Source organism: Gopherus flavomarginatus, chromosome 5 (genome assembly GCF_025201925.1).
Source record: "Gopherus flavomarginatus isolate rGopFla2 chromosome 5, rGopFla2.mat.asm, whole genome shotgun sequence".
NCBI classification, from domain to species: domain Eukaryota; kingdom Metazoa; phylum Chordata; order Testudines; family Testudinidae; genus Gopherus; species Gopherus flavomarginatus.
This window is the reverse complement of record NC_066621.1, coordinates 140,639,840-140,656,368: the sequence shown is the minus strand read 5'-3', so window position 1 is coordinate 140,656,368 and position 16,529 is coordinate 140,639,840. Positions and strand designations below refer to the sequence as shown.

The following is a 16,529-nucleotide window of genomic DNA, read 5'->3' as shown; positions in this document are numbered from 1 at the left end:
TGCCCCATTTGGAAGGCTTTTTAGCCGAGAACAAAAAGGAGCGGGACTTTCACTTACCCCTCCGCCTTCGGCACCGAGCGCTGGTCAATCGGCGGGCAGAAGCGCCTCCTCGGCACCGGACCCCGCCGGTACTGCCAAGGCCTCTTGGCACCGGCCGTCGCCAGCACCGAAGTCGACTCGGCACCGCTCCCTCTCTCTGAGGTCAAGAGAGCCTACGACTCCTCCTGCCAGTGCCTGACAGCTCCCCAGCACGCGCCGTGGTTGAGCTCCCTGCTCCTGCTGCTTCCGTGCCAACTGCACCGCAGCCAGAGAGCCTGTCTAAGTTGGATCGCCCGGCACCGACACCTGCCGAGGCACCTTCCATCCCGGTCCCACGAGGGCCGCCGAATCCAGTGCCTGACAGCTCCCCGGTATGCGCTGTGGTTGAGCTTACTGTTCCCTCCACGCCGGAGACAGTCCCAACGGTGAGGGATCTCATTTCCATGACAGAGTTGATGCTGCCTGAACCCCCGCCACCGCCGGTGCGGATAATACAGTCTCTTGGCAAGCCTCCCTTGATATGACCATCCTCTGTCAGCACAGCAGAGCGGCACCGTTCATGATCACGGTCCCGCAGACGCTCCAGGTCCCGTCGGCACTCCCGCTCCCGACACCACTTGCAGTCCTGGTGCTGTTCTCCTCCTCGGTACCAGTCGCACTCGCCGCACCGGTCGCTATCCCATTCGCCGACCCGCTACTCTCGGCACCGTTCCAGCTCCCGCTACCGCTACAGGCACCGTGATTCTCGTAGCCGCTCCCGACGTCGAGCCTTGAGATCTTGGTCAACCTCCCAGCACTGCTCTGGTCGCAGGTCTGGATCTCGTTCCAGGTACTGGTACGCGTCCCGGTCCCCGGTGCCGAGTTGTACAAGGTCCGATAGAGTCAGAGACTCTGCCCATGGTGTTTCAGCACCTCCGTGGCCATCCAGACACGCATCAGTGTCATCCCACGCGGACAGCTCTTATGCTCAGGACCGCGATTCTGATGTGCCCACCTGAGAGCCCATCAGGATCTCCTAAGGAGGGTAGCACTCTATATGGACCTCCAGGTGGAGGAGATCCCGGAGGTAGAGGACCCGGTAGCGGGCATTCTATTGGCGGTTGCCCCACTAGAGGGGCCCTGCCCGTTTATTCGAACCATCCAGGCGAATGCCATACTATATGGCAGTCCCCAGCCTCTATCCCTCCTGCGGCCAGGGGAATCGAGCGTAAATATATGGTGCCCTCTAAGGGGTACGGCTACTTGTATGTCCGTCCTCCTCCCTGCTCACTAGTCGTTCAGTCCATTAAGGAGAGGGAATGGCATGGCCAGCAGGCACCAGCCCCGAAATCGAAGGAGGCTAGGCGAATGAACCTACTCGGCCACAATGTGTACTCTGCAGGGGCCTTACAGCTCTGGGTGGCAAATCAACAAGCCTTGCTTAGCCGCTATAATTATAAACCTGGGTGGCGGTGGGTAAGTTTATGGAGCTTCTCCCTCAAGACTCCTCCAAGGGTTCGCTGCCCTCTTGGAGGAAGGGAAAAAGGTGGCCAGAGCTCCCCTCCAGGCCTCGTTGGATGCAGCAGACTCAGCAGCCAGGACTCTGGCCTCGGGTGTTACCATGAGGCGCATCTCATGGCTTCAGGTTTCAAACCTCCGGCCGGAGCTGCAGTATACCATTCAGGACTTATCATTTGATGGTAAAGGCCTCTTTGCGGAAAAGACAGCCCTACGCTGCAAAGCCTGAAGGACAACAGGGTCCTAATGCGCGCTCTCAGCGTGCATACGCCGGCGACCAAACGCAGGCCTTTCCGTCCCCAGCCACACCGCCGTACTCTGTGCCTAGCCAGAGACAGGACTTTGGCAGACGGCATGGCCGAGGCGGTCGCAGACGACCGTCAGGACCCCTAGAGGGCCAAGATCAAGGTCCCTCGCAATCACCACCGGGACCAAAGACGAACTTTCGAAGGTGCGCCCGAGGGCGGCGTACCAGTTACAGGCCGGGATCCCACTCCTACTTCCTCCTGGCATGGTCCCAGTTAACTTCAGATCGCTGGGTCCTACGCACGGTTGAGTATGGGTACCATCTCCAATTTGTTCCAATCCTGTCCCCCTTCAGGGACCCCTCTCACGAGCAATTCATCTTACAAGAGGTGCAGACGCCGATGGACGAAAGGGGCAAGGGGTTTTACTCCGGTTATTCCCTAATTCCCAACTCGAACGGAGGTCTCAGACCTATCCTAGACCTGCGAGGACTCAACCAGTTTATGATAAGGTTGAAGTTCTGCATGGTATCCCTGGGAACCATTATCCCGTCCTTAGATCCTGGAGACTGGTATGCCGCCCTCGATATGAAGGATGTGTACTTTCACATTGCCATCTTTCCTCCGCACAGGAGATACCTCCGCTTTCTAGCCAACCGTCAGTACTTCCAGTTTACGGTCCTGCTGTTCTGCCTTTCTGCAGCCCCACGGGTATTGACCAAGTGTATGGCCGTAGTTGCCGCCTACCTCCGCCGACGTCAGATATGCGTTTTTCCGTATCTGGACAATTGGCTTATCCGAGGAGACTCCGAGACACAAATCACTCAGCATGTGGGCATCGTCAAGGACCTATTCACATGTCTAGGCCTGATGATTACTATAGAAAAATCCACTCTGGTTCCCATGCAGAGATTAGATTTCCTAGGAGCTATCCTGGACTCCGACCTAGCCAGAGCCTGCTTCCCACAGCCGTGGTTTCAGGCGATGGCAACAATCATCCGAGGTCTGCAGACTTTCCCAACGACCTCGGCTCGCACTTGTCTCAGTCTCCTGAGTCCCATGGCTGCCTGCAAGCTTGTAACCAAACACGCCAAGCTCCGCCTCCGTCCTCTCCAAGTTTGGCTCAACTCAGTGTACCGCCCAGACAGGGACCCAGTGGTCACGATAGTCACCATTCCCTCGAGCACACTGGGCTCCCTAGAATGGTGGCTAACTCCCTCCCTAGTGTGGGCAGGGATGCCGTTCTATCCACCCCAGCCCTCACTGTCCCTGACGACAGACGCGTCATCTCTCGGCTCGGGTGCCCACCTCGGTCACCTTCGAGCTTAAGGCCTTTGGTCTTCTCAGGAGCTAGCATTCCACATCAATGTCCAAAAATGAGAGCAGTCTGCCTGGCGTGCCAGGGGTTCCAGCAGCAGCTGCGAGGCCGTGGTGTCTCAGTGTTTACAGCCAACGCAACGGCCATGTGCTACATAAACAACCAGGGAGGGACATAGTCCTCCCCCTTTTGTCAGGAGGCCATCCATCTCTGACTTTTGCATAGCCCACTCTATAATTCTGGTAGCGTCCTTTCTCCCAGGCGTTCGGAACGCCTTGGCACTTCAACTCAGCAGGTCTTTCCTGTCTCACGAGTGGTCACTCTGCCCCGATGTGATGCATTCTGTTTTCCAGAAGTGGAGACTTTTCCCCCCATAGACCTGTTCGCTTACCGTGAGAACAGGAAATGCCAGATGTTCTGCTCCTTCCAAGGTCTCTCGCCGGGATCGATCTCGGACGCTTTCCTGATGCTGTGGAAGGGCCAACTCCTTTATGCCTTCCCACCGTTCCTGCTGGTTCATTGGGTCCTGCTCAAACTCCACATGGGGCAGAGCACGCATCATCATGATCACTCCAGCGTGGTCCAGGCAGCACTGATACACCACGTTGCTCGACCTGTCAATAGCCAACCCAATTACCCTGCCACTCCACCCAGACCTCATAACTCAGGACCATGGCAGGCTTCGCCACCCGGACCTGCAGTCTCTTCACCTCACGGTGTGGCTGCTGCGTGACTAAACCAGGGTAGCAGGAAGCCTTCCACCTGGTCAACGTACCTGGCCGAGTGGAACGTTTCTCCTACAGGTGCGAAACGCTTAATCTTACTCCTACTATGGTCTCGATCCCCTCTATTTTGGACTACCTCTGGCCTACAACAGCAGGCCCTAGTGGTGTCATCGCTGAGGGTGCACTTGGCAGCCATCTCTACCTTCCACCCAGGCTAAGGTGGTCGTTCCGTGTTCTCACACTCTATGGTTTCGAGGTTCCTCAAGGGCTTGGAGCGCTTACACCCTCAAGTACGCCGCCCAGCCCCAACCTGGGACCTCAACCTGGTTTTAGCCAGACTTATGTCTCCCCTATTCGAGCCGTTAGTGGCCTGCTCTGTGCTATACCTGTCTTGGAAGACAGCTTTCCTCGGAGCCATTACATCTGCCAAACGAGTCTCCGAGCTCAGCGCTCTTACGGTGGTCCCGCCGTACACTATGCTTCACAAAGACAAGGTGCAGTTACGACCACACCCGGCTTTCCTCCCTAAGGTGGTTTCGGCCTTTCATGGTACCTACACTCAGCGCAATGGGAGCAACAATTACACTCCCTGGATGTCTGTAGAGCGCTCGCATTTATATTGAGCGGACAAAACCATTTCGTAAAACGCCCCAACTCTCTGTCGCGGTAGTAGACCGAAGGAAAGGCCTACCTGTTTCCTCTCAGAGGATCTCATCTTGGGTGATGGCGTGCATCCGCACTTGTTATGATTTGGCTCATATTTCCCCAAGCCACATCACCGTGCATTCTACCAGGGCTCAGGCTTCATTTGCCACCTTGCTGGCTCGTGTACCTACCCACGAGATCTGTCGCGCAGCTCCATGGTCCTTGGTCCATACCTTTGCTTCGCATTATGCTCTGGTTCAACAGTCAAGAGATGCTGCAGCCTCTGGCTCAGCACTTTTACATCCTGCCACATTTCACTCTGACCCCACCGCCTACGTAAGGCTTGGGAATCACCTAACTGGAATGGATATGAGCAAGCACTCGAAGAAGAAAAGACGGTTACTCACCTTTGTAACCGTTCTTCGAGATGTGTTGCTCATATCCATTCCAAACCCACCCTCCTTCCCCTCTGTCGGAGTAGCTGGCAAGAAGGAACTGAAGGGTGGCTGGGTCGGCAGGGGTATATATCCGGCGCCATAGTGGCGCCACTCCAGGGGGCGTCCAGCCGACCCACCGAGTGTTGCTAGGGTAAAAATCTTCCGAAGAACGTGCACGCGGCGCGCGCACACCTAACTGGAATGGATATGAGCAACACATCTCGAAGAACAACAGTTAAAAAGGTGAGTAACCGTCTCTTTTACAACAGTGGGGAGGAACCTGAAGCATAGATGTTGGTTTAGATTACTAAAAGTGGCCCAGGTTTAGTCCCTACATTAACTTTTACCATATATACTTAGGGATATTGCTCTACGTATATTTCAGTCTTGATCAGACTTAAAATTGAGGTACTGACCATTTGTGGTCGTAGAAATTAAATCCATGTTTCTATTCTATTGATGCCATAGCGAAGTTCCGACAGACATAGTTATTCTATCCACCAAAATTATTTCTATCGTTTCAGTGGGATAAAGGATTCCCTACTACCTCTCTTGAAAGCTGTAGAATATAGTGGTGCAGAAAGGCTCGTTGATTTTTGACAGTAGATGAAGTAGCGCATGAGGGGATGTCAAGGGATGTCAATATGTACTGATTTCTATACACTGTAAAGTGCTTAACCATCCTCCTTGATTTAAAGTGAAATATAAATGTATATGTATTAAATATGTTTTAAACATGGCCTGGAGTTTTACATACATGGAGAACATGCTTGTCCTTTCTAAATCAGGCATGCAGGGATTCTAAATCAACCATGGTAAGATTAATCACGCTTTATATTAAGGAACTTTGCAAGGCATCTGGGAAACAGCCTCTAATATACATTTGCAATGTACTCAGCCAAAACGACTGTTTCATGTGGGCACAGAAATATGAGGCTTTCTTTAGCAGTCAAACTGTGACAACATGATGCTCAGTTCACTGACTTAAGTACTGTAACACTATTTCTTGGATGTTTGTAGCAACAAAACTTGTCTGAGGCAGAAAAATACAGATCTTAATAAAGTCAGGCCATGAAGTCAACATTTTCTACTTCTGTTGACTCTGCCACCTACAAAGAGTAACCTAATGCCAAAGGTTTGGATTCATATAGTAGGAATTGGCAGAATTGACATTACAGTTAAAGGAAACTTTATGTGCTCACAACCAAGAGGAATAGTTCTGTGTTTAAAATGAATATTGGCAACAACTAAAGCAGTCAATCTAATCTTTTGATAAACCTGTCTTGTCAAATAGTTCCTGAAGTGCTGAACTTCTGTTGAGAAATGTGTAGCCTCTTTTAAAGGCATTGGAATCTTATTGTAAAAAAACAAAACAAAACACAAACTTGATACTGTAATGAATAGTGATACGTATGGGATGGTTTGTAGAGGATTAGAAAGAATATTTTAAGTAACTCTTAATTTTACAAATCACTTCAGTATTGGTGTGAAAAAAGCTCAGTGCTGTTTGGCTCAGTTCAAGTAAGCTTGGTTACCCATTGTATTAAAAACAAAAACACCTGCTCCTTCGCCTCCCAAAAGAAGAAAAACCCTTAATAATATATCAATTTTTTAATTTCTTTTGAATTTTTTTTTTACCAAATCACAAATATAATGTAATTATTATAGTTTGTAAGGAAGGAAATTAAACTTGCAAAAAGCTGATTTGTTAGAGTGATTGTAATTTGTGCAGATATAGTTGTAGGTTTACAGTGAAAACCTTCTGAATTAAAAACAAACCAAAAAACCTCCCCTTGCTAATAAGATTGATACTTTATTTCTAGGTGGGCGTCAGACCCAAAATCAGAGAAATGGAATAAATATACCTCTGGAGAAACGTACAGAGAATGGGGTATGTAACAAATGATAAATACAGTGTGTTTATGTGCAAATTGCCATTATCTGAAAATTTAACATCATCTGTTAAATTCATCTCTTATAGCTGGGAACTAGAAGAAAGATACTGAAGCTTAAGATTCAATATTGTATTTTTGAAAGGGAATGGGAGTGTACAGTTTAACTCTTAGAACAGAGAGAATAGCTTGTCCTCCAGAAAATTTAATCTTCTCCCCAATCTCACAAAAGCAGCCTAATGTCCTGCCAACTGCTGACTGTGTCCTTTTGGTTTTCTGCCTCTCCTCCCCTGCGTGTTTGATAAAGAACCACCCAGATTACTGTGAGACAGTGGTGTCCCTCAGCACCACCTAGTCAAACATCTGTTCTTACATGAACTTCCTCTCTACTGCTGGTTTCTGATTTAGCAATCATGTAGAGACCTGTCAAAATTGAAGCATGTTTCAGTGGATTAGGTGTCTTTTTAGACTGCGGTGAAGTAGGTTGAGTTTCCCTGCTAGCTGAGAGTGTTGATATGCCGTATTTCACAGCCACTTCTATTTGTTGTTTTATGCCTTGTAACAGTGGATTGGTTTTTTGTTTGTTTTGTTTTATGCCTGTGTTTAACTTAGTAAAACTTCAAAGTACATTTCTACTTTGAAAGTTCTCACACACATAAATAGCATTGTGGAGATTCCTTGTTTCATTCCCTGCTCCTGTATTTTCCACTCCATGCATCTGATGAAGTGGGATCTAGCCCACGAAAGCTTATGCCCAAATAAATGTATTAGTCTCTAAGGTGCCACAAGGACTCCTCATTGTTTTTACTGATACAGACTAACACGGCTACCACTCTGAAACCTGTCCCTGTTTGTTGTGTTTCAGTTATTTCCACATTTAAGCTTCCTACTTACACATAAAAATAAGGCTTTTCTAACCACCAGGCCTAAAAACTCAAACCTGGGACCTGAAATCACTGGTACATAGGACTGGAAGGGACCTTCTGGATGGTCAAGTCCAGTCCTATATTGCCACAGGCAACCCATGCCATATAATCCCATTCATAAATGTATCAAGCTCCATCAAAATAAGTTAGGTTGTTTGCCTCCATTACTGCAATTGGAGGGTTGGTCCAGAACCTCACTCCGCTGATGGTTAGAAACATTCTTCTAATTTCCAGCCTAAATTTATTTTATGCCCATATGTTTTTGTGCCAACATTGTCCTTTAGCTTAAATAGCTCTTCTCTCTTCTTGGTATTTACTTCCGTGTGTGTGTGTGTGTGTGTGTGTGTGTGTGTGTGTGAGAGAGAGAGAGAGAGCAGTCAGATACCCTTTCAGCCTTTGTTTTGGTAGACTAAACATGCCAAGCTCTTTTAGTCTTGTCTGATAAGACAGGCCATCCATTCCCTAATTCTTCTATTAGCCCATCTCTGCACCTGTTCCAGTTAGAATTAATCTATCTTGAACATGAATGACTGTAATTGTATATAATATAACAGATCTTAATAATGCCTTATATGATGGCATTAATCTTCCCTATCTTTACTGGAAATACCTCACCTTACATTGATGCCTCACTGTCATCCTGGAATTGACTAATAGGCTGAGGTCTTTCTACCCCTTGTCATTTCTGACTGATCAGCCATCATCTTATAGTAAAAATTCTTGGTGTTAATTCGTAGGGTGTGACCTTGCTAGCTTCTTGCCTTCTTATGCATCTTCTACAGCAAAGAAAATTCTTCAGGACATGTTCTGCGCTCATTTCTACCTATGCCATCCCATTACATTCATTTTGGTAGTATAGCTATAGCTGGTCCTGCAATTGTACCTTCTTCAACATTGTACTGAAGACACAAAAATGAATAACATCCAGCTATAGGCACCTAAGATGTACGTGCACTTTTAAAGATGACCAAAAAGCCTCCATTAATTTTTTTGTTTATTATTCAGGCACACAATAGGTCTTATGATTTTAGCAGCAGTCTTGTGCATTGATGTTCTCCACAGGGACACAGTGGAAGAAAATTTTCCTCCAGCACCAAACAGCTATTGATCATGGGGCTACCATTTCCTCCCTCCCTCCCCCCGGTGTTCTTTTGGAGGTTCTGGCTGACAGAGCCTTAGCTATGCCGCTCCATCTACCCTGCTTCAACCTCTTTGGTGACAGCACACAGAGGAATCCGCCCCAAGGTGTGCAAGGGATGCATAGCTCCTATATAGCTCCCCAAATCCTACCCTCCGTATGCAGGAACACCACACTAGTTCCACTTCCTCTGGGACCTCCTATGCCTCTGGAAGCAGAGAGTCACACATATAATTTTCCCTTTATTCACCACCTGTTGACAGTGTTAAAGTTGATGAAAGTATGGCTTTGTGTCCAATTTAGCATGCAGATGTTAATTTTACATTTATGACTCAGGTTCATAACATGATAAATGATTGCTTTAAGTTTTTGTAAAAAGATTTTCAGGTCAGCATTTATTTATTTATTAATTATTATTATTATTTAATCAAACTCCTGCTTTTAGCCACAAATGAAGAATTTATAATAAGCTGTTCTAAATTCATCTGAAACATGGCAATTTGTGTTTGAATTCAAGATTTCCCATCTATAAGCACTAAATCCCATTGACATTAAGGGGTTAAACTGATTTAAGTTCTTGTGGTGTATATAAAAATACAAATGCTAATGATAGGAATAATGCAAGTTCTGAGAAGCATAAAAAACTAATATTCTGTTTGTGACAAGTTTCAAACTGGAGGGGGAGGAGGGAAAGACGTGGTTTCAGGCTCAAGAATTTAATAGGCTTATTCTTACGTAATGCATTAGGCTTATTCATTGTTATTGAAATGCTGAATATTGTACTGCTCTAGAATAAATGCAATACAATGGAACACTGAAGAAGCTTACAAAACTTAGCAAATTTTCTATAATCAGGTATACTTTTACTGTACTCGTATTGTGTTAACATTGAAATATTGATTTTGACAAATATAATTAACTGGAGAAAGCTGAAAGTGTGACTGATGCATAGAAGCTGTGTAGTAGGATAAAAATATTTGTCTTGGTGTTTAAATCCATACTGCTGGATGAAATCACAGTAGTAAATCTATTTTATTAGAATTCAGCTTGAGTAATTTTATAGTATTAAGTATCAGAGGGGTAGCCATGTTAGTCTGGATCTGTAAAAGCAGCAAAGTATCCTGTGGCACCTTATAGACTAACAGACGTTTTGGAGCATGAGCTTTCGTGGGTGAATACTCACTTCGTCAGATGCATCTGACGAAGTGAGTATTCACCCACAAAAGCTCATGCTCCAAAACGTCTGTTAGTCTATAAGGTGCCACAGGATTCTTTGCTGCTTTTATGGTATTAGTCATGTGTGCAATTGCTTTTCTGTTCTGGGAAGCTCTCTGTGTTTGCATGATCACTACTTTTGATCATCAGTAGTGGTGATTTTAAAGTCAGGAGGAAAACTACTGTTTGATTTTTATCGGATTATTTTCAAAAGGGAGACTTTAATATTAATGGTAGAGCAAGTCTCCTCAAAAGGTTAAACATACATTGCTATAAAAGCAATATTTATCATCCATAAGAATGAAACAAGGTCTGTGTGAGGTAGCATTTATTGCCAGGTTCTTCTTAGGTACCAGAGACTGAGTAGAGGTTGTCATGGCCTGGCTTTTGTTTCCAATCTTACCAACTTTTCCCCCTTGGAGGAAGGAATTGCACTGTTCTCATAACATGACTTCTCCTCATTCCTATGGAGAAGAGATTCATACATCTAGATTTCTTCCCGTTGCCTGGAGCATGGGAAAGAGGGTAGCTTCTCAAGATCAGTTTTCCTTTCCTGTGTAAAATACCAAATTTCCAGTTTCCCCAGTGGAAAATTGTATTCCTAATTGAACTGAAGATTAATATTTTTAATTATATGATAAGACTTTTTGCCTTATTGCCAATATTATGAACAACATTGGAAAACACTGCTGTTTCTGTTATTTTAGTTTGTTGATTTGGCCATTGTTATGAGAAGATGGAACAAATCAAGGTTTCAAGTATCAGGGGATGGCTGTGTTAGTCTATATCCACAAGAATAACAAGGAGTCCGGTGGCACCTTAAAGACTAACAGATTTATTTGGGCATAAGCTTTTGTGGGTTAAAAACCACTTCTTCAGATGTATGGAGTGAAAACTGTTGGGAGTGGACTACATCCACCCTGATCAAATTGGCCCTGTCAACACTGGTTCTCCACTTGTGAGGTAACTCCTTTCTCTTCATGTGTCATTATGTCATAATGCCTGCATCTGTAATTTTCACTCCTTGCATCTGAAGAAGTGGTTTTTTTACCCACGAAAGCTTATGCCCAAATAAATCTGTTAGTCTTTAAGATGCCACCAGACTCATTGTTTTTTCAAATCAAGGTTGTCCTTCAAAAGGTTAAATTGTATAAAATAGCTGTCTTGAGAACACGACGAAGACAAAGCAGAGCCAAGAAGTCCTAATTAGTGTAATAATGAGTTTTTCCAAATTTGCCATTTGAGAAGGTGTATGGCTCTCATAGGACTTAAGTTGTGTTATGAACAGAATGTTACTTTATAGCTGGCTTGGCTGGTAGATAATCTTGTCTTTCAAAATCTCACTTCCTAAATTTTTGAGAGGGGCCACTCTCATCAGGGCCCTACCAAATTCACGGCCATGAAAAAAGCGTTATGGACCGTAATATCTTGTCTCCTCTCATGAAATCTGGTAGTTTTTTGTGTTTTTACCCTATACCATACAGATTTCATGAGACCAGTGTTTCTCAAATTGGGGGTCCTGACGGAAAAAGGAGTTGCAGGGGAGTTGCAGTATTGCCAATCTTACTTCTGTGTTGCCTTCAGAACTGGGCGGCCAGAGAGTGGTGACTGTTGGCCAGGTGCCCAACTCTGAAGGCAGTGCCTTGCCAGTAGCAGCACAGAAGTTAGGGTGGCAATATCATACCATGCTGTCCTTCTGTGCTGCTGCTGGTGGTGGCTCTGCCTTCAGCGTTGGGCTCCTAGCCAGCAGCCACCACTCTCCAGCTGCCCAGTTCTGAAGACAGTGCCACTGCCGGCAGCAGTAAGGGTAGAAGTGCTGCACCCCACCCCACAATAACCTTGCAAACCACCCCCCAACTTATTTTTGGGTCAGGATCCCCACAATTACAACACTGAAATTTCACATTTAAATAGGTGAAATAATGAAATTTATGATTTTTAAAATCCTGTGACCATGAAATTGACCAAAATGGACTGTGAATTTGCTAAGGCCCTACTCATGATGGATCTAGCTTCTGGAACAGGGATGAATATTGGATGCAGCCTTGATTTTTCTTGGCTCAAGGGAGACTTACAGGTAGCAAAGTTTGAAAACCAATATTTTAGAGCAGAAAGGAGTAATCCTTATTCTACTGCTGAATGACATTCACACTAATGAGTAGCAGCTTCTTTCCCCTTCACTCATATACTTGAGCCAGTTTTGTCAAGATTTTGATATCCTAGTAGTCCACTTGCTTTATATTAGTGGTTTCAAAACAGTGGTCTGTGGAGAGCTGATTGCTCGTATGGTGCCAGCTGCTTCTATAGGTATCTAAGCTCTTCATTGCAAATTGTCTGAAAACAGGGAGGAAGAGTAATAATACCTGAATCCACTAGGGGCCACTGGTAACACAGGAGAGGAAATGAGCCACCAGCGGGACTAGAGTTTCTGTCTGCCAGGAGGAAAGGTAGCTGGGGAGTTATTTGAGGGGAGCAGAAAGAAGAGGACCAGGTGTTCAGGTATGCTCAAGTGGGAAGAGAGTCAAATGCATGTTGGAGGTACATGGTGAGAGGAGAAAGGGGCCAAGCACAAAAGAACATGGTGGAGGGAAGCTGGGGGGGAGGGGAAGGTAGAAGAAATACAGAATAGAAGTAGGCTAGTGTGATTAACATATCAAAAAGGACAAAATGTTGATAAGGTTAAATACAGTTTAAAAATACTTTTTCTCATGTAGGCAATTACTACAGTTGTACAGGGATGTTGTGATAACACGAGTAGGACTGGAAGTGGCACCTGAGACAGTCTATTTGTTAAGAAGTGGCACCCATTAAAAAAAATCCCCACTCTTCAACCTAACTTAGAATTTTTTGACATGGCAGCTTTCTCTAAGAGGAAAGGAAGGCAGCGTATAGATTATAGAGTAGGTCTTGCTACAGTTTATTTTGTTTTTCTTAATGCTAGAACTCTCCCCTAGTTTGGAAAAGGGAGACAAGCTCAATAAGCTTTCTCTCGAATGTATACTGGGAAGAACTTCTTCTGCTACCGGGCAGCATGGGACAGAACTTGAGGCTGATTTAAGAGTTTTGGAGTCCTTCTAGGCAAATCACATTAGTTTCAGTCTAGGAGAATCTCAAGCAAAACAGGAAATTCTATTTTCCTACCAACTGGAAGTTAAATTCCTTTAAGCTTCCCTAGTCTGGAAACCTCAACCAGGAGATACAAATGGGAATTGATAGTATCTTTTAGTAGGTAGATAATGAAAATTTGTTTTTGAATTTTGACTGCTATCTGGTGAATGGGTTATTGTAGGTTGTACCAACATCCTGACAATCAGGTTGGTTCAAATACTTTAGTGTGAGGAGGATGGAATAAGCAACCCAGTAGCTTCAGACTGGGAGAACTCGTCAGTTTTCAGATAGGAAAATAGTTTTTCCCTTCTAAGTTTATGTAGGCACAGAAGCAGCTATTCTTAGTATTTGATTTGACAGAGGGGAACATTAGAACTAAATCTAGATCTCCTAGATCTCTCCTTATGGAATTTCCAGTTCATCCTTCTGTTGGTAGCGAGGGGAATGAAAGGGTTGCCGCTCTAAAGAAGAATCAGCAGCAATAGCTGCATTAAAATTAGCCCTCAAGTCTCTAATACACTAAAGACTAGGGCCAAACATGAATGCTGAAAACTCTGGGAACTGAGAGAGCTTATGGACAGAAAGCGAGACAATTTAGAATTCTACCCTGGTCTACCAGGGTGCTTTTTGCTGCTGTAATGGCTAATATTTTATCATTTAAAAAAAAAGTTGTTTGCTGAGCCACTTTAACTTATTGTAAGAGATACGCTCTGTTGTGGCTTCTTAAATGACAATGAAATTTAGGTTGATTTAGCATAATAGTATGTAAATCTTTAAATATATGTACAGCTATATAGCTTTACATTAATGCATGCAAATATATCAAGTGATTTAAACCTAAGGATAGGACTTCATATGCAGCAGGATTTAAAAACAAAAATACTAGAAGCGACATAATCATGAAAACAATCGGTCTGTAACCTATAATTTTGTTGAAATGTTCCTGCTTAAAATGATAGCATAAACAAATGAAGTTACTGTCTGAAAAAAATATGCAGTCTTTTCAGACTGATTCTAAAACTAGTGTAGGTGTGGGAGGGAGAAAAATAGTTACTATTTCTAGCATAAAAAAATAAAAGAATGCATTTCCTTAAGCTACAGCTTTCCAGAAGATATCTTAGATCTTAAATAGGAATTAAATCTAAATATAGATAGTAGTAATCTAAATAATAGTTCACTATATATGTTACTTCCCACCCACGCATACTTTTTTCTCCTCATTTATCAAGATTTTTTGTAAACCTAATTTGGAAAATTAAAAAATTGTGTAACTGTTGACTGAGCATAGGCTAGAGGTAATCAGTCTGGAGAAATGTTTATGTATAAGGTTTCATTCTGATAGTACTAGAAATGAGCTTCTGTCAATGCCTATTGTGAGACGTGAAATTTTAGATCTTCAAATATCTGTCCTTATGGGTGCTCCATGTTTGGTATGCCTGTGCCCATGTGCCTTGAATTGGAGAGTTTCCTCAGCATTGTCCATGGGTTCCCTGCGTGCTTCTGATACATCCTTGTCACACTGGGTATGTAGGAAGGGGAATACACACTGCTGCTCCAGTTCCTTCTCAGTCTCTTGGAGCTGTACAGAATACTGTGGTGTCCATTAGCTTGCCTTTGCTTTGTGCATCTTTTTTTGTCTTTTACTTATTTATTTTATTTCCTTTCTTATTTCTTCCTTTTGGACAAGTTTTTGTGCCGTTGTGCCTCCCTCTCCTCTCCACTAACCTTGGCTGGCCATGGCTAGAGCTGCTGCCCTCAGCCTTCCCTCACTTGCTGTCTTTTCTCCCTGTATGTTATGCCCAAAACTGCAGGTTATGCCTGAAACCCAGTCTGCAAGCCCTGCCAGACCTGCCAGAGGTCTTTCCTCCTGCCAGAATCGCTGGGTGGCTGGCTAAGGCAGGAGCAGATGCAGGGGTTGGCTAGCATGGAAACAGGTATGGGGTAGAGCAGGAAGCAGTAGTGGGCTGGAGAAGTAGCACGGGCTATCGATCTGAACTAGTAGGCATTGGAAATGTTCCTGGCCAGGTAGCCAACTTGGCTGCCAGTACTGGCATCCCCTAGCTTCTCTGTTGGACACAGGGGATGACATGTCTTCTCAATTGGATATCGCCACTAGGATTCAACTACATTCCCTTTCCCACCTCTGTCCCTACAATGTATCCTGAAGAGCAGACTCCGGGAGCTAGTCATCACTCTCCCAGCCAATCTTGGCAGGAGCACCCCTGGAATCCTGCTCCATTTCTTTATTCATGACCACACTGGGCATTTTGGAACACATTTCACCAACCTCAGAGTGAACTAGCTCACTTGGTAAACTGAACGCAAGTAAACAAGCATTTTAATACAGCTAAATGTAAATGTATACATCTAGGAACAAAGAATGTAGGCCATACTTATAGGATGGGAGACACTATCCTAGGAAGAGTGGATAATCAGCTGAACATGAGCTCCCAGTGCAATCCTGTGGCAAAAAGGGCAAATGAAATCCTTGGATGCCCAAAGAGACGAATCTTGAGTAGAAGCAGAGAGATTATTTTACTTCTGTATTTGGCACTGATGTGACTGTTGCTAGAGTACTGTCTCCAGTTCTGATGTCCACAGTTTTAAAAGGCTATTGATAAATTGGAGAAGGTTCAGAAAAGAGCCACAAGAGAGATTAAAGGATTAGAAAACATGCCTTATCATGGGCGGCCAATATAAGAGGCCAGAGGAGGCTGTGTCTCCCCAAACACCTCCCCAGGGAGATGCACTGGCCTGCCGCCTTTGGAGTGCTGCTGCCAAAAGGGTGTTTGGGCTGTAGCCCTGCTTCCGCTCATCCTCTTCCACCATGGCCCTGCCCGTGCTGCTGCTCTTCCTGACCCCGCTCTGCCTTTTCTCCCTGAGGTCCTGCCCTGACTTGCGCCGAGGCTCTGCCACTTGTGCCTCTCTGCCCCCTCCCCTGAGCTCCCCCCACCATATGTTGGTTTTTATAAGGCTGGGGATTCAAAGCTTAAGTAGTCTATATTTCAGAAACCATTTATGCAATCCTTTTCTCTCTGTCTTTTTTTCTCTTAGAAGCCTGGGCCTTTGCGGCTACAGTAACTGATATGGAAAATCTGTGTAGTACTTTCTGTATGCAGTAAAACAACTTAGGAGGGAGGGGAAAAGTTGAAGAGCAAAGAGCTTGGTCTAGGAAGAGACCCAGTTCTTCAAATCAGAACTACGATAAACTTTAATTAATGTAAACATGCAACATTAAATATTTCTATTGTTAAACTCTTACTCCCCATGCAGTGTTAGAGGTGGTACCTGTTATAACAGGCTGGCCATCTAAGAAGGTCACACTTCTGGAGTCCTATTTTAAA

The 16,529-nt window shown here is 44.9% G+C and overlaps 1 protein-coding gene across 5 annotated transcripts in view; it reads left to right on the top strand.

The window, feature by feature from the left end:
• Nucleotides 1–16,529, top strand: part of PPP1R13B (protein phosphatase 1 regulatory subunit 13B) — a 128,818-nt gene that overhangs the window by 64,778 nt on the left and 47,511 nt on the right. For 4 of the 5 annotated variants that reach the window (XM_050954113.1, XM_050954112.1, XM_050954114.1 and 1 more), the window contains one exon: nt 6,730–6,797. The exons of the other annotated variant lie outside the window; for it this stretch is intronic. In XM_050954113.1, coding sequence (XP_050810070.1) covers nt 6,730–6,797 — 68 coding nt within the window. The remainder of the gene's footprint in view (nt 1–6,729; nt 6,798–16,529) is intronic. 5 annotated transcript variants of the gene reach the window in all.